The 19,261-nt window shown below is 42.8% G+C and overlaps 1 protein-coding gene across 2 annotated transcripts in view; it reads right to left on the reverse strand.

Annotated features, from left to right (window-relative positions):
• The window catches only part of RIT2 (Ras like without CAAX 2), a 277,916-nt gene that overhangs the window by 194,403 nt on the left and 64,252 nt on the right, over positions 1-19,261 (reverse strand). For both annotated transcript variants that reach the window (XM_073343438.1, XM_073343437.1), the window contains exon 2: positions 5,611-5,667. In XM_073343438.1, coding sequence (XP_073199539.1) covers positions 5,611-5,667 — 57 coding nt within the window. The remainder of the gene's footprint in view (positions 1-5,610; positions 5,668-19,261) is intronic.

The raw sequence follows: 19,261 nt of genomic DNA on the forward strand, positions 1-19,261 counted from the left end.
TCAGACAATATATTATTTCTTTCATTTTGTCTCTGGTTGTACTGTTGACAATTACATTCTTGGCTAGCACACCAGGGATTAAACTGGGGATATCCACAGCTAAAGGTATAAACAGCTCCAGCTTGAACTAAAGAGCCAACTCTCTGTAGCTGGGGGAGGGGGTTGTAACTACTCATATTCTTTGTGGATCAGAAACAGAGGGGGACCTGTAATCCTCACTTACTGGTGAGTTATACACATTCCAATTGGTTTGTAGTATGCTGAATGGGGAGCTTGATCCTAAGAGAGTGCAGGGTCCCAGATGTGACAATAAAGCTTCCACTATTTTGTTTTCCATTTAGTACATATTCCATAGCAGGAATAGAAACTGAGCATTTCTCAGCACATCTTGAGAGACATCAGAGTCTGGTAGTTAGGGTACTTGGTTCATATCCAGCTCTTCCATTGATTTGCTGTGCAACCTTTAGAAAGCTATTTCATTTTTCTGTTCCTCTATTTCCCTTCCTACTGTATGTCTTATCTATATAGATTGTAATCTCTTTAGGATAGCGACTGTCTCTTATTATGTGTTTGTGCACAATGGGCTCTTGATTCTGACTGGTGCCTGAAAGTGCTACTGTGATTAACATAATACATAATAATCACTTCTATCTCTTTATTGATCATTATTTTTCATATTATGATAGTGCCTAGAGGCCCACAATCTGGGATTATGACAAGACAATACACAGTTAAATATGTGGTAGATGATAGACAAGTTAATGTTAAAGATGAGTGTGTGACTTATTGTTCTCAATGACTATAATGGTTCTCTTCTCCCCCACTTTTTTCTCATTTCTGTTTATTCACTGTTTTCCTGAGTGCAATGAATGTGCATGTTGAGATTTTCTTGTAGTTTAGTTCTCTTTAGAGCTGATATTCACATTCTTTTTTTTGTGTGCGATTTTTCTTTAAATGGTCATAAAAGTCTTAGATATTGTCCTGGGTGCATAATACTAACAGTTTATTATTCCACAAAGTCAGGAGAAATGTTGTGAGCACTATTAAGACCTATATGTTGTTTCTTTTGACCTTACTAGGGCCTTTGACACTGTAAATCGAGATGGTCTGTGGACAGACATCTGCAAATTTGGTTGCCCTGATAAGTTTGTCAACATTATTAAATCTTTTCACACAGGAATGCAGTTTGTGTCCTTGACCAAGACTGCTTCTCAGCTGCCTTTGTTGTCACTGATGGAATAAAACAACGCTGTGTTCTTGTTCCAATGTTATTTAGCATCATGTTTTGCTGATGTTTTAATAGAGGAATTCAGAGACATTGGTTGTGGCATTTATATGCAATACCGTATGGATGGAGGTGACTTATTGCCTGCATACGAAGAGAAAAGTTATAAAGACAACTATTCATAAATTACTGTTAGTTGGTGATTGTGCTTTATTGGCCCATAACCTCAGGACCATTCAGTTGCTCTCTGGCTGCTTTGCACATGCAGGAAAACATTTTGGTTTAACAATCAGCCTGAAGATGACAGAAGTCATGGTCCAGTCTCAACTGAGAAGTACTGCAACTATTCCAGTTGGTTTCAGAGTAACAGCCGTGTTAGTCTGTATTCGCAAAAAGAAAAGGAGTACTTGTGGCACCTTAGAGACTAACCAATTTATCTGAGCATGAGCTTTCGTGAGCTACAGCTCACTTCATCGGATGCATGCCGTGGAAACTGCAGCAGACTTTATTTATACACAGGGAATATGAAAAAAATACCTCCTCCCACCCCACTGTCCTGCTGGTAATAGCTTATCTAAAGTGATCATCATGTGGGCCATTTCCAGCACAAATCCAGGTTTTCTCACCCTCCACCCCCCCACACAAATTCACTCTCCTGCTGGTGATAGCCCATCCAAAGTGACAACTCTTTACACAATGTGCATGATAATAAAGTTGGGCCATTTCCTGCACAAATCCAGGTTCTCTCACCCCCTCACCCCCCTCCCAAAAACCACACACACAAACTCAGTATCCTGCTGATCTCACATCCCCCCCACCCCGAAAACCTGGATTTGTGCTGGAAATGGCCCACCTTAATTATGCACATTGTAGGGAGAATAGTCACTTTGGATGAGCTATTACCAGCAGGATACTGAGTTTGTGTGTGTGGTTTTTGGGAGGGGGGTGAGGGGGTGAGAGAACCTGGATTTGTGAATTACTTATCAACACCACCTAAATTGCTTGGACCAATCCCAGCTACAATGTCTATGGTGAATAATGGCAATTAAATGGCAAGATTTAATTCTAAACACCAAGGTCCTTGAATGCCTCAAGATCACAGGCACTGAAGCTTTCATAGTAAGAGTGCAGCTGAGATGGTACAGTCATGTGGTCTGTACGTCTGACAGTAGAATACCGAAAACAGTCTTTTACAAAGAATTGAAGATTGGAACTCGTTTTAGGGGCAGACCAAGCAAACATTACAAAGACTCTCTCTCAAGACCAACTTCCAACCTTTCAAAATTGACCTCAACACCTGGGAGCTCTTAGCCCATGACAAGATGGCAACAGCTCTGCCATCTCAGACTGAAAAATTTTGAGAACTCATTGATTGCTGCAAACAAGGAGAGACCTTACTTCCTTCTAGATTCCTGTTCACCCTAGTAGGGTGTGGTTCACAAACTGAACTTGTCATTAATTATATTTACGATTCACCCAGATAACACAGGAGAAAACTTAACCCTTGTCCAACAAAAGAAACTATTAGCTATTGCCTTTATCCAGAGAGCAAAGAAATGAAGAGATCTGGAAAGAATGAAAGGAATGAAGTCCTCCCAGAGGACACTTCCAGACTTCTGCTTTCATGTTTTTTTTCTTTAGAGCCAGATAGATGTGCTTTCAGCCATCTGTCAGTACAGAATGTTCAGTGAAGGTAATCCGAGGTGATGGATGTGCCCAGTGGATGTCCAAAGGGATAAATCTGCACTCATTACTCACTGCTCCTTTTAAAGGTGGTACCTCTAAGATCTATAACAATGCCTGACCTCAGAATCAAGCAGTAGTAACCGATGGATAATGAGAGTCAGAACATTTGTAACAGTGATTGGAAACAGCAATTCAAAGTAATGATAAGCCGGAAACGTGGGGCTGGACTGTATGTAATCCTTCTGGGAAGTGGTGGCACCGCTCCTGGACAGCGCTGCCTGTTCAGCTAGCTTTCTTACAGAGATGTGGGGAAGGAAGAGGCCACGGTACAACCCTGCTCCAGACTAGCCTGTTGTTACAGGAGTGCTCTAGAAAAGAGAGATTCCTATATATCGATAAACAGTTAATAGGTCAAATGCTAGTAGATGGCATGCAAGACTATGCAGCATAGATCCTGGATTTTGAAGGTCTAGTAAAACTTCTTGTTGCTGTGCACTCTAAATGGCTTCCCTGTGTGCAGCTCTTCACGTGCAGCTCTTAACTCCTCGTGTAGAAGGGAACCCACTCTGCACTCTTTCAACCAAATCTGCCTCTCCTGCTCACACAGTCACTGAACCCCAAGAGGAAATCCAGTGGAATCAACCAGAATCAAAGAATCATAGAATATCAGTGTTGGAAGGGACCTCAGGAGGTCATCTAGTCCAATCCCCTGCTCAAAGCAGGACCGATCTCCAACTAAATCATCCGAGCCAGAGCTTTATCAAGACTGACCTTAAAAACCTCAAAGGAAGGAGATTCCACCACCTCCCTAGGTAACCCATTCCAGTGCTTCACCACCCTCCTTGTGAAAAAGTTTTTTCCAAATATCCAACCTAAACCTCCCCCACTGCAACTTAAGATCATGACTCCTCATTCTGTCATCTGCTACCACTGAGAGCAGTCTAGATCTATCCTCTTTGGAACCCCCTTTCACATAGTTGAAAGCAGCTATCTGCTCATTCTTCTCTTCTGCAGACTAAACAATCCCAGTTCCCTCAGCCTCTCCTCATAAGTCATGTGTTCCAGTCCCCTAATCATTTTTGTTGCCCTCCGCTGGATGCTTTCCAATTTTTCCACATCCTTCTTGTAGTGTGGGGCTCCAAACTGGACTTCTTTTCCAGCTCAGGCCCTTCCCACCCTGGCTCAACAATGTGATCCTTAAAACAGATGCAAGTTTCTAAAGAAGATAGATTTGAAAGTGTTCTCCTGGATGACTCTCAACCCTTTATTTATTACAGGAAAAATTCTCTGATGGCATAAGTCCATTGAAATCAAGAGAACTAACCCAGAAGAGAGTGTGACCCTATCTATCGTGCAGTAAACTGCATCTATCATGCAGTAAACCCAGTAGTCACAATTATTTTCTCATAAAAACAGCAATAATGTTTATCTTGATAAGAAATGGTTTGAAAATAGGAAAGCAAACCATAGAGTTTGAGCATTTTCTCCCTACGATGGAATAACACAGGATGTTGAATAGGCCTTTTCCACAAGCGAATGCTGCCCTTGTTAACATATAGCATTAATTAGATTTCATGTCTTCACTCACCTATTGGTAAAAGAATTTTCTTTCACAGTGTTTCAGGACTGGCATCACAAGTGTAGAGCTGGCCTTGACTATATGATGGATCATGTTTTCATCAATTGTGGCATTCTGTGACAGCAAACTCCCCAGGTAGCAAAACTTCACCACAGAGACAAGAGGAGCAGTAAGAAGAAAAGGAGTACTTGTGGCACCTTAGAGACTAACCGATTTATTTGAGCATGAGCTTTCGTGAGCTACAGCTCACTTCATCGGAGCAGTGTTTATCTTAATAATTGGGTAAAGATGTGCATCGCCTGATACTGTTTGGTACAATACTTCAGTTTTCTTCAGGCTGATTGTGAAACCAAAACAATTGACTGCACAAGTGAAGTGATCAGTTATAAATTGAGCATCACCAATTGAGTGTGCAACCGGTACACAGTCATCAGCAAATAAAGGCTCCTTAATAACTAAATCTGCCTCTTTCATGTGGGCATAGGAACAACTTCCCATCAGTGCAGAATGGATAAATACTCCTCTGTTGATGCCCTGAAATGCATCCATCAAAGTATGTGAAAAAAGAGTGTGGGAACCAGCATGCAACATTGTTTGGTGCCACTGGTGACAGAGCAAGGTGGTGGCAGATGTGGCATGCCACCATTAACCACTTTGAAACCTGGTGCATTAAGACCTAATGTGGAAAAGGTGAACAGTGCAAAGCAAGGATGCAACAGCCCGCGGTGGTCATGGACAATCCTGTCTGTGCTACATGTAGCAGTGTTTCTGGTTCTTGCATTAATCTGACCTCGCATATATGTGTTCACCAATAGTGTGGGCTGAATCCTCAACATCAACATGAGACTCCATCATCTGAGGACCAACTGTCTATCACATGACCATGACCAACCAAATGACCATCAAACAAATATTCTCAGTTTGAAAGTTATAACTCCCAGGCACTTCACAAAGCATTGTTAGGTGGTTGCCATGGCCCTGCTATTCCCATCTTGCTAATTGCAAGGGGAATCCCACTAAAGAAAAGGGATCCCAGTGTGGACAGGTTGAGAGCTACTGGGGTAAATCTCATAGAGCAGCCAGACTGGATGGAATAAAGAAAAGAACAATCTGTACTCACCTATGGTTGGATCATGGTAATCAGGGAACCGATGGCTTATGAACTGCATTGTCATTGCTGAGAAGGAGAAAAAGAGAGAGGTTACAAAAGAAAACAGTGAAGAGATATGGGGTGAAATAAAGCATAGGAAAATGTAGGCAGAATTCACAAAGCCAAACATCAGCCAATGGTCCAAGCACATGGCTGATATTTGCAATTGCACAAGACAAAGCCCGATTGATTTTGTGTGCCTTTCTCTGCAGACTGTTTGCCCAGCTTTAGTAGATGCCAATCACTACAGTAATTTAAAATAGGATAAGAGGATATCCTCTAGGGAGCAATCTTGTAGCAGGCTAAGACAGGTTGATAAAAATAGCTTGTGAATGTCTTAACTTGGTCTTAATTGGGACTACCCAGGGGACAATTATTGGCCAGCTCATCCCCTTTGTGAAAATAATGCATGGAAACAATTTCAAACAATATGAGTCTCATGTAGCATCAGGGTCTGCATGCCCCACAGAACAACAAGAAGTTTTAGAGGATAAAACCAAAGAGATCCATGCACCAAAGGGACATGGAACATCAGCCCTCCAGGCCGCAAGTTAGCTACTGCCCTTGTAACACTGCTCTTCTCCAAAGAGGGATTCAACAGTGCAGAGGGAATGTTAGCTATGTTAAAGTTGGCCCAATCTGTATTAATTTACCCATAAAAATGTGTGTGGTTAATGGAGAAACATTGCTGCCTCTTGGTCATCCCCAGACCAGGAACCGCAGTATATATGGATTATTAAACCCATGTAACTCCAAAGAAAGAGCTTATAAAGGGTGAGCGGGTAGGAGGAAATGATGCCAAAGTACCTCATAAATATAAAGGTCTTTATAGGCTTTCCAGACATTAATAACTTATTCTTGTGAGGTAGGAAAATACCTCCCTTTTGCAGATGGGGCAATGAGGAACAGAAAGTTTTAATGAAAAATCTGTGGGCATTGTGTTAATATATATTTAAATACAATAATGGAAAAATACAATATTAAACATTATGTTCATTGAAATACACCTCAGTTTCTTCTTTTTTTAAAACTTTATTGAGCAGTTTTTTTACTAAAAGGTCAGAGATGAGATTGTCATGTCTATTTAGTATCTGGATAAATACTATGTAACACCTTGGCACTGGTCAAATATCTCCCTTAAACAAAACTGTTGCTCATATTCTCCCAGTTATACAATAGCACACTCGTACTCTTCATCAGGTGCCCCATGAAGTATCTCAGTAAAGGAACCATCATGATTAAGCATGCATTATAAAGTAAAGTATTTAGAAAGTATCATCAGATGGAGAAATTGTTTTTAATGTTGAAGAGAAAAATAAATGAGGTCCAAGAAGAGTCCTTAAGGTAAGTGTGTAACAGATTCTTCTGATTCACTCCTTTCCTACCAAAACCTCATCATCCTATATGAATAATTCAGAACTGTACAAAGGCTTGGCCTACATTACTGAGTTAGGTCACCATAAGGCAGTTTATGGCTACCTAATTATGTCAGGTTCTACACTACAATGCTGCTTCTGCCAAAGTAAGTGGCTCTCTATACCAACATAATAATTCCACCTCTGTGAGAGGCATAGCACTTATGTTGATGTTGTTAGGGGACAAAGTGTCTGGGTAGACACTGCGTTACCTACATTGGCTATTGGCGGTCAGCCCTGAATGGGCCTCCCCCCACCCCCCGTCCCCAACGCTGACAGCCCGAGTTGTCAGCTGGGTGCTGGGCTCACAGCTGGGGCTCCTGACACTGAAAGCTTGGAGTGTCAGCACCTGGGTGTGGGAAGAGTCCATCTGTGAGCCTGCATCTTGCTGACGGCGGGAGAGGGCAGCCGCTCTGAGCCCCATGCCTACAGCTGAGGTTGTCAACCCCAGGGCTGCTGGGCTTTAGCTGTAAGTGTCCCACAATGCCCCACTTCAGTCGGTGGAATTGCTCCTGGTGAGGAGGCATGCCACCTACAGAAGGAGCAAGTGTGGACATGAACCACCATTTTAATTACTGCGGTGACAGTATGGCGACTTAAGTTGACTTAATTTTGTCGTGTAGACAGGCCCAAAGTAACATCAACTGCAGTACCTGATTTCATATCTGATGCTTCTTTCAAACGTGAACTCCCGTTAAATATGATGTAAGAGACAAACAATCCTTCTTTACACTATGTGGAATCAAGTTTCCTCCCATCCGGTTATTTTATGCCTGAATGTTATCCACTAAGGGTATGTCTACACTACGAAATTAGGTCGAATTTATAGAAGTCGTTTTTTTAGAAATCGGTTTTATATATTCGAGTGTGTGTGTCCCCACAGAAAATGCTCTAAGTGCATTAACTCGGCGGAGCGCTTCCACAGTACCGAGGCAAGCGTCGACTCCCGGAGAGTTGCACTGTGGGTAGCTATCCCACAGTTCCCGCAGTCTCCGCTGCCCATTGGAATTCTGGGTTGAGATCCCAATGCCTGATGGGGCTAAAACATTGTCGCGGGTGGTTCTGGGTACATATCGTCAGGCCCCCGTTCCCTCCCTCCCCCCGTGAAAGCAAGGGCAGACAATCATTTCGCGCCTTTTTTCCTGAGTTACCTGTGCAGACGCCATACCACGGCAAGCATGGAGCCCGCTCAGGTAACCGTCACCCTATGTCTCCTGGGTGCTGGCAGACGCGGTACGGCTTTGCTGCACAGTAGCAGCAACCCATTGCCTTCTGGCAGCAGACGGTGCAATACGACTGGTAGTCATCCTCGTCGTGTCCGAGGTGCTCCTGGCCACGTCGGCTGGGAGCGCCTGGGCAGACATGGGCGCAGGGACTAAATTTGGAGTGACTTGACCAGGTCATTCTCTTTAGTCCTGCAGTCCTATTGAACCGTCTTATGGTGAGCGGGCAGGCGATACGGACTGCTAGCAGTCGTACTGTACCATCTTCTGCCAGGCAGGCAAGAGATGAGGATTGCTAGCAGTCGTATTGTACCATCTTATGCCAGGCAGGCAAGAGATGAAGATGGCTAGCAGTCGTACTGTACCATCTTCTGCTGAGCAGCCATGAGATGTGGATGGCATGCAGTCCTTCTGCACCGTCTGCTGCCAGCCAAAGATGTAAAAGATAGATGGAGTGGGTCAGAACAAGAAATAGACCAGATTTGTTTTGTACTCATTTGCCTCCTCCCCTGTCTAGATCACACTGCAGTCACTCACAGAGAATGTGCAGCGAGGTAAATCTAGCCATGTATCAATCAGAGGCCAGGCTAACCTCCTTGTTCCAATAACAACGATAACTTAGATGCACCATTTCTTATTGGAACCCTCCGTGCAGTCCTGCCTGAAATACTCCTTGATGTACAGGCACACCCTTTGTTGATTTTAGCTCCCTGAAGCCAACCCTGTAAACCGTGTCATCAGTCGCCCCTTCCTCCGTCAGAGCAACGGCAGACAATCGTTCCGTGCCTTTTTTCTGTGCAGACGCCATACCAAGGCAAGCATGGAGGCCGCTGAGCTCATTTTGGCAATTAGGAGCACATTAAACACCACACGCATTATCCAGCAGTATATGCAGCACCAGAACATGGCAACGCGATACCGGGCGAGGAGGCGACGTCAGCGCGGTCCCGTGAGTGATCAGGACATGGACACAGATTTCTCTGAAAGCATGGGCCCTGACAATGCATGCATCATGGTGCTAATGGGGCAGGTTCATGCTGTGGAACGCCGATTCTGGGCTCGGGAAACAAGCACAGACTGGTGGGACCGCACAGTGTTGCAGGTCTGGGACGATTCCCAGTGGCTGCGAAACTTTCGCATGCGTAAGGGCACTTTCATGGAACTTTGTGACTTGCTTTCCCCTGCTCTGAGGCGCATGAATACCAAGATGAGAGCAGCCCTCACAGTTGAGAAGCGAGTGGTGATAGCCCTGTGGAAGCTTGCAACGCCAGACAGCTACCGGTCAGTTGGGAATCAATTTGGAGTGGGCAAATCTACTGTGGGGGCTGCTGTTATGCAAGTAGCTCACGCAATCAAAGATCTGCTGATATCAAGGGTAGTGACCCTGGGAAATGTGCAGGTCATAGCGGATGGCTTTGCTGCAATGGGATTCCCTAACTGTGGTGGGGCTATAGACGGAACCCATATCCCTATCTTGGCACCGGAGCACCAAGCCGCCGAGTACATAAACCGCAAGAGGTACTTTTCGATAGTGCTGCAAGCTCTGGTGGATCACAAGGGACGTTTCACCAACATCAACGTGGGATGGCCGGGAAAGGTACATGATGCTCGCATCTTCAGGAACTCTGGTCTGTTTCAAAAGCTGCAGGAAGGGACTTTATTCCCAGACCAGAAAATAACTGTTGGGGATGTTGAAATGCCTATATGTATCCTTGGGGACCCAGCCTACCCCTTAATGCCATGGCTCATGAAGCCGTACACAGGCAGCCTGGACAGTAGTCAGGAGCTGTTCAACTACAGGCTGAGCAAGTGCAGAATGGTGGTAGAATGTGCATTTGGACGTTTAAAGGCGCGCTGGCGCAGTTTACTGACTCACTTAGACCTCAGCGAAACCAATATTCCCACTGTTATTACTGCTTGCTGTGTGCTCCACAATATCTGTGAGAGTAAGGAGGAGACGTTTATGGTGGGGTGGGAGGCTGAGGCAAATCGCCTAGCTGCTGGTTACGCGCAGCCAGACACCAGGGCGGTTAGAAGAGCACAGGAGGGCGCGGTACGCATCAGAGAAGCTTTGAAAACCAGTTTCATGACTGGCCAGGCTACGGTGTGAAAGTTCTGTTTGTTTCTCCTTGATGAAACCCCCCGCCCCTTGGTTCACTCTACTTCCCTGTAAGCTAACCACCCTCCCCTCCTCCCTTTAATCACCGCTTGCAGAGGCAATAAAGTCATTGCTGCTTCACAGTCATGCATTCTTTATTCATTCATCACACAAATAGGGAGATGACTACCAAGGTATCCCAGGAGGGGTGGTGGAGGAGGGAAGGAAAATGCCACACAGCACTTTAAGCACAGCACTTTAAAAGTTTACAACTTTAAAATTTATTGAATGACAGCCTTCTTTTTTTTGGGCAATCCTCTGTGGTGGAGTGGCTGGTTGGCCGGAGGCCCCCCCACCGCGTTCTTGGGTGTCTGGGTGTGGAGGCTATGGAACTTGGGGAGGAGGGCGGTTGGTTACAGAGGGGCAGCAGTGGCAGTCTGTGTTCCAGCTGCCTTTGCTGCAGCTCAACCATACACTGGAGCATACTGGTTTGGTCCTGCAGCAGCCTCAGCATTGAATCCTGCCTCCTCTCATCACGCTGCCGCCACATTTGAGCTTCAGCCCTGTCTTCAGCCCGCCACTTACTCTCTTCAGCCCGCCACCTCTCCTCCCGGTCATTTTGTGCTTTCCTGCACTCTGACATTATTTGCCTCCACGCATTCGTCTGTGCTCTGTCAGTGTGGGAGGACAGCATGAGCTCGGAGAACATTTCATCGCGAGTGCGTTTTTTTTTTTCTTTCTAAGCTTCACTAGCCTCTGGGAAGGAGAAGATCCTGTGATCATTGAAACACATGCAGCTGGTGGAGAAAAAAAAAGGGACAGCGGTATTTAAAAAGACACATTTTATAAAACAGTCGCTACACTCTTTCAGGGTAAACCTTGCTGTTAACATTACATACATAGCACATGTGCTTTCGTTACAAGGTCGCATTTTGCCTCCTCCCACCGCGTGACTACCCCCTCAACCTTGCCCCCTCCCTGTGGCTAACAGCGGGGAACATTTCTGTTTAGCCACAGGCAAACAGCCCAGCAGGAATGGGCTCCTCTGAGTGTCCCCTGAAGAAAAGCACTCTATTTCAACCAGGTGACCATGAATTATATCTCACTCTCCTGAGGATAACACAGAGAGATAAAGAACGGATTTTGGTTGAATGCCAGCAAACATACACTGCAATGCTTTGTTCTACAGTGATTCCCGAGTACGTGTTACTGGCCTGGAGTGGTAAAGTGTCCTACCATGAAGGACGAAATAAGGCTGCCCTCCCCAGAAACCTTTTGCAAAGGCTTTAGGACTACATCTAGGAGAACCGCAAATGCCAGGGCAAAGTAATCCTTTCACATGCTTGCTTTTAAACCATGTATAGCATTTTAAAAGGTACACTCACCAGAGGTCCCTTCTCCGCCTGCTGGGTCCAGGAGGCAGCCTTGGGTGGGTTCGGGGGGTACTGGCTCCAGGTCTAGGGTGAGAAACAGTTCCTGGCTGTCGGGAAAACCGGTTTCTCCGCTTGCTTGCTGTGAGCTATCTACAACCTCCTCATCATCATCATCTTCTTCGTCCCCAAAACCTGCTTCCGTATTGCCTCCATCTCCATTGAAGGAGTCAAACAACACGGCTGGGATAGTGGTGGCTGAACCCCCTAAAATGGCATGCAGCTCATCATAGAAGCGGCATGTTTGGGGCTCTGACCCAGAGCGGCTGTTCGCCTCTCTGGTTTTCTGGTAGGCTTGCCTCAGCTCCTTCAGTTTCACGCGGCACTGCTTCGGGTCCCTGTTATGGCCTCTGTCCTTCATGCCCTGGGAGATTTTGACAAAGGTTTTGGCATTTCGAAAACTGGAACGGAGTTCTGATAGCACGGATTCCTCTCCCCAAACAGCGATCAGATCCCGTACCTCCCGTTCGGTCCATGCTGGAGCTCTTTTGCGATTCTGGGACTCCATCATGGTCACCTGTGCTGATGAGCTCTGCATGGTCACCTGCAGCTTGCCACGCTGGCCAAACAGGAAATGAGATTCAAAAGTTTGCGGTTCTTTTCCTGTCTACCTGGCCAGTGCATCTGAGTTGAGAGTGCTGTCCAGAGCGGTCAGAATGGAGCACTCTGGGATAGCTCCAGGAGGCCAATACCATCGAATTGTGTCCACAGTACCCCAAATTCGAGCCGGGAACGTCGGTTTAAGCGCTAATCCACTTGTCAGGGGTGGAGTAAGGAAATCAATTTTAAGAGCCCTTTTAGTCGAAATAAAGGGCTTCACTGTGTGGACGGGTGCAGGTTTAAATCGATTTAACGCTGCTAAATTCGACCTAAAGTCCTAGTGTAGACCAGGGCTAATAAAAGTTTTAGAAAAGTCATTTCAGCCGGCCAAAAACGAACTCATAGCATTTTGCGGTGTGGTGTTTCCTGGGGGTGAAATTGATCTCTGTGCAGATGGCCAGCAACATGTAAATCACACTTAAATCTTATTTTAAGGGATTAAGTGGTACATAACCCTCATAAAGACCATTAGAACTAGACTGAGTTTCAGCTTGCTTGGGTCAATTGTCATTGTTTGCTAAGAGACTTGTGTTTGTGACTTCTGTTTGCTAAGAGAATCTGGATGGGGTCTCAAATCCCATCAATGCCACTTCTTGCTTAAACAAGCTGTGCTGCCAACTCTCCTGATTTTATAGCATCCCACAATATTTTGGTGTTTCACCAGTGTCAAAGAGATTGCATGAGGAACTCAGCTTTCACTGAAAAGAAAACAAGTAACTTTGTAGCCCTAAAGGTTTCAGGGAAATGGTTGAAAATGTGAAAGGAGTTGACCATAAAGGCTCAGAACCGGAAGGTTAATAAAACAAAATCAAAGTGGTTTAAAAAAATCTCATGATTTTTAAAACAATCTCATGACTTTTAGTGGAGCTTAACTCATCATTTTTGAATGGTTGGAGTTGGCAATATGTCATATTGTAACATACTTATACCTCGCTCTTATATAGTGCTTTTCATCAGCAGATCTCAAAACACCTTATAAGAGAGATCAGTACCATTATTCCTATTTTACAGACTGGCAAACTGAGGCACATGGCAGGGCAGCAAGCTGCCCAAGGTCACCCAGTATGCCATGGCCAGGAAATGAACCCAGGTCTCAAATCCAAGTCCAATGCTCAGTCTACCAGGCCATGCTACCTCCCCTAGGATACATATAAAATACACTTCCCAACCCCAGGGCTGAATATAGTACCTCTTCCCTGGTCCAAGCTACCTATTATGACATGTTAAATCAAAAATGAGATTCTAACCAGGATATCTTGAATGGCAGAGCAGATGGACACTACAGCATCCCTACTTTGAAAATTATTTATTTAAATTAGTCCAGAATTGCATTACTTTGTTGAAATACTCTTTCTGCTGTTATCTTAGGGAATCATGGGTTAACAAGATGTCCTGAAAAAAATGTTACAGAAAAGCTGGATTAAATATTTATTACCATGTTAATAAAATATTGCATATTTAGGGTAGACAAATATAAATGTTAAGGAGCAGCATTATAAATTCATAGCCACACAGACAGGATAAGTGTGTTAAAAAGCTTATTTAAAGTCCACATACCATGGGTGAATAAAACAACATGCAGTTACATTAATGTTTTCAATCTTGTGCGCAATCAAATGCATTACTGTTTTGAGTACTGTATGCATTTGGGTACTTCCATAGCCAGGCCACCTGTTTTTAACCCAGCAAGATTTTTAGAGACCCCCATCTGATAACTATTTGGTGGCTTGTGAGAAATAAGTTAATGCCCAATGTCATATTCTCAGTTTGTTACCAGACGTGGAACCACTGAGACACATCCCATAAGATTCAGGCACACAAGCCTTCATTGCAACTTTTCTGAGATCACACACTGTCTGCACAGCAAATGGATCCAACTAGTTCCATTCCCTTGTGGGTGCTATTGCCAGCTCTCTTGAAGGTACCCTCCACTAATCCATTCTCAATCCAGTTCCCAGTGGACCAATGTCCATGTCACAAAATCTATTGTGAAAACTGAAACAATTGCTGAAATTCTCATCAGAAGCCAGGGATTCAGGATTAAACTTTCCCGTTTTCCATGAACCAGCATAAAGACGGTGCACCATTTATATCCCTGTTAAATCCTTAGCACAGGACTTAAGAGGAAATTTTGTTGTTCATAGATTTAAATGATTCTAAGATCAGAAGAGACCACTGTGGTCATCTAGTCTGACCTTCTGTAGAACACAGTCCATAGAACTTCCCCCCAGAATTCTGTTTGAACTACAGGATATCTTTCAGAAAAAAACATTCAAACTTAATTTAAAAATTGAAAGTAATGTAAAATCCTTTCCAACTCTTGGTAAGGTGTTCCAGTGGTTAACTACCTGCACAGTTAAAAATGTATACCTTATTTCCAGTCTGAATGTATCTAGTTTCAATTTCTATGGGTTCATAGGCATTGTACTGGCTGTTTACACTAATGTGCAAGAAGACTGGATTTACATGGTCATTTCTAGGTATTTTCCCTCCCAAGAAAAGTTGAGGCCCACTGGTGTGGGGCGGCATTGAAATGTGCAGTGCCCAAGTCAGACCTATTAAGCAGCTACATAGTGAACGTTAGTCTTTTAGGAGTCAAATTCACTAAAGGTATAAGAAAGCACAACTCAGCTGGAGCCAGTGAAATTATAACTGGGAATCATTTAAGAACAGTTTACCAGATGCCCAAAAAGCAACAATACAAAAATTAAAGGAGTACTTGTGGCACCTTAGAGACTAACCAATTTATTTGAGCATAAGCTTTCGTGAGCTACAGCTCACTTCATCGGATGCATACTGTGGAAAGTGTAGAAGATCTTTTACACTTTCCACAGTATGCATCCGATGAAGTGAGCTGTAGCTCACAAAAGCTCATGCTCAAATAAATTGATTAGTCTCTAAGGTGCCACAAGTACTCCTTTTCTTTTTGCGAATACAGACTAACACGGCTGTTACTCTGAATACAAAAATAGAGGAAGAAGGTGTGCAGGTTACAAAAAAGACCTGGTTTAGAGGGGAAGTGAAGGCAACTATAATAAATAATAAATAATAATAATAACAAATGGAAGAAAGGGGAAGTTGATATTAATAAATACAGATCAGAAGTCAGGAATAGTAGAAAATTGATAAGGTAAACAAAGGGACACAAAGAGAAATATTCAGACAGCAGAGTTACAAAAATAAGGAGTTTTTTAAATGTATCAGAAACAAAAAGAATCCTGACAATGGTACTGGTCTGTTACTAGATGGAAATGGTATACTTATCAATAATAATGCAGAGAAGGCAGAAATAGTCAATAAATATGTGTGTTATATATTTGGGTAAAAGCAGATGATATAGTGTCATTATATGGTGATGATAACACTCTTTCTATTCCATTAGTATCTCTGGGATTTTAAACAAAAGCCAATAAAGTTAGACATTTTTAAATCAACAGGTCCAGATAGCTTGCATCCAAGAGTTTTGCTGAACTGTTAATGTTGATTTTCAGTAAGTCTTGGAAAGCTGGAGAAGTTCTAAAAGATTGGAAGAAAGCTAATATTGTGCCATATTTTTTTTAAAAAAGGGTAAATGGGATGACCTGTGTAATTATTGACCTGAGAGCCTATTATTGATCCCAGATAAGATAATGACACCACTGATATGGGATTTGGTTACTCAAGAATTAAAGGAGAGCATGTAATCAATGAAAATCAACATGAGTTTGTGGAAAATAGATCATGTCCAAGCTAATTGAAATTGTTTCTTTAATGAGATTTCAAGTTTTGTTGATAAAGGTAATAGTGTTGACTTAATATACTTAGACTTCTCTAAGGAGTTTGACTTGATACTGCATGACATTTTGATTAAAAAACTAGAACAATATAAAATGAACATGGCATACATTAAATGGATTAAAAAGTTGCTAAAAGATAGATCTCCAAATGTAATCGTAAGTTGGTAACTGTCATCAAGGGTGTGTGTTTCCAGTGGTGCTCTGCAGGGATCAGTTCTTGGCCCTATACTATTTAGCATTTTAATCAATGACCTGGAAGAAAACATAAAATCATTACTGCTAAAGTTTGCAGATAACACAGAAATTGGGGAAGTGGTAAAGAATGAAGACGACTGGTCATAGATTCAGAGCATTCTGGATTGCTTAGTAAACTGGGTGAAAACAAACAATATGTGTTTTAATACATCTGAATACAAATGTACACATCTAGGAAATTTTTTAAAAAATGTACTTACAAAATGGGGGACCTTATCCTGGGAAGCAGTGCCTCTAGAAAAGATTGGTCATGGTGGATAATCAGCTGAGCATGAGCTCCCAATGTGATGCTGTGGCCAAAAGAATGAATGGGATTGTAGGATACTTAAACAGGGGAAACTCAAACAGAAGTAGAGAGGCTATTTTACCTTTGTATTTGGCACTGGTGTGACTGATGTTGGAATTCTGTCCAGTTCTAGTGCCCACAATTCAAGAAGAATAGTGATAAATTGGAAAGGGTTCTGAGAAGAGCAATGAGAATGATTAAAGGATTAGGAAACTTGCCTTATAGCGACTGACTCAAAGAGCTCAATGGTTTAGCTTAAGAAAGAGAAGGTTAAGGGGTGACTTGATCACAGTCAATAATTATTTACCTGGGGCACAAATATTCAGTAATGGGCTCTTCAGTCTAGCAGAGAAAGGTATAATGAGACCAATGGCTGGAAGATGAAGCTCAACAAATTCAGAATGGATATAGGCATTCCTTTTTAACAGTGTGGGTAATTAACCACTGGAACAATTGGAACAAGGGTTGTGGGGGATTCTCCATCACTGACAATTTTAAATCAAGATTGGATTTATTTTCTAAAAGATCTACTCTAGGAATGATTTTGGGGAAGTTCCTATGGCTGGTGTTATACAGGAGGTCAGACTCATACTGGTCCCTTCTGGTCTTGGAATCTATTAATAGAATCTGACTGAGTTTGCCCCTAGGCAGTCCCTGAACCCACTGAAATAAACAGGTTTCTTCAGTGAGAGTGGTATCGGAATCAAAGTTCTTCTCCAGAACAAATTAATTTCATACACTAATAAGAAAAATGTATGAGTATTCTATGATGTTTTAAGTAAATATTCTTGTCTCTCTTTTCCTACTTTTCATAGATTCAAAGATATTAAGGTCAGAAGGGACCATTATGATCATCTACTCTGACCTCCTGCACAACGCAGGCCACAGAATCTCACCCACCCACTCCTGCGAAAAACCTCTCACTTATGTCTGAGCTATTGAAGTCCTCAAATCGTGGTTTAAAGACTTCAAGGTGCAGAGAATCCTCCAGCAAGTGACCCATGCCCCATGCTACAGAGGAAGGCGAAAACCTCCAGGGCCTCTTCCAATCTGCTCTGGAGGAAAATTCCTTCCCGACCCCAAATATGGCAATCAGCTGAACTCTGAGCATATGGGCAAGATTCACCAGCCAGATACCCAGGAAATAATTCTCTGTAGTAACTCAAATCCCACCCCATCTAATATTGTTATTACCTGCCTTCCTCCCACCATTCATACACACACACAGTCCCCGATCAAACATGCTCTGGCTCTGACCAAATTACTCTGGGGCTCTGTGACAGGAAGGGCCTGTCTCAGGGGTGAGACTGAGGTGGCTTCAGAGCCCTTTCAAGGGTTGTTTTGGGGTTTTGGTAACTCATTGTGGATGGTGGAGTCTTGTCAGCTTTCTCCCTCTCAGCTACTCTGTAGCAAGAGTCAGCTCCTTTCAAGACACAGCAGCTTTCCTCCTGGTTGCCACCTCTTCCTATGACTGGCTCTTCTTGGTAAGCTTGCTCCTCCAGCTGGGGAAGGCTCTGCAGGTGTATCTATCTTGGTAGGGACTGAGCCCAGAGGCGCTCGTTAGCCTTCTCCAGATTGGGATGGGAGCATGCCCCATCCTAGGCTCAGCATAATGAACAATACAGCAAAATTTTACAAATCTATAAATGAGGAGCATTTAACTCTGATTTATTCCACACAAAAAGCAATATATTAAAATGATACTTTAAAATGGAATGATAAAATGGAATAAAAGGATGAGCTTGATATTTAAATAAATACATATACATGCAAAAGGGTCACTACAAAAATATTTATTATAGAAATACTCCTATTTAATCTGTTGCAGTTATTATGAAACAATTTGAATTGCAAGTCACCCTATAGATATTTAATGAATATTTTATTAAGCTTTGAAGAGCACTCTGTTTAAGCGGCACATGTTTATCACATCGCCACTAGTATTAGTAAAAGGATCATTGTTTCAGATGAATAGGTATCCCCCTTATATCTATCTGTAGCTAGGTAAGTACAAATGTTCTTAGATGAACAGATGCAAGCTTGATATGTATCAGTAACTATCTAACTGTAATGTTCACTTGTATTTTCAAAATCAAAAATATGTGCTTTTTAGAGCCTGGAATAACCTTTTATTTCCATTCCCTATTATTCTTTTCTAATTTTCATTTGTTATAATCAATAATTAAATGTTAATTATCTCCTAATAGCTCTTATAATTGTTGTACTTGTACGTGATCTGCATATATATTATGTCTGTATTAGCACTACACGGTATATAATTATTCTCTGTGAATGATAATGTTAATCTTATCTAGTTATTTCTACTTAGTTTCGACTCACCTACACCTAGTATTTACTCCCCTGTCCCAGCAGGCAATTACCATATTGTAGAGAAATGTTCAGACAATATTGTTTGTTCTGAAACGTTGCAGTTCAAAAATCAGAGGGGTAGCCCTATTAGTCTGTATCCATAAAAGCAATGAGGAGTCTGGTGGCACCTTAAAGAACAACAGATTTATTTGGGCATAAGCTTTTGTG

This window comes from Lepidochelys kempii, chromosome 5 (genome assembly GCF_965140265.1).
Source record: "Lepidochelys kempii isolate rLepKem1 chromosome 5, rLepKem1.hap2, whole genome shotgun sequence".
Lineage (NCBI taxonomy): Eukaryota > Metazoa > Chordata > Testudines > Cheloniidae > Lepidochelys > Lepidochelys kempii.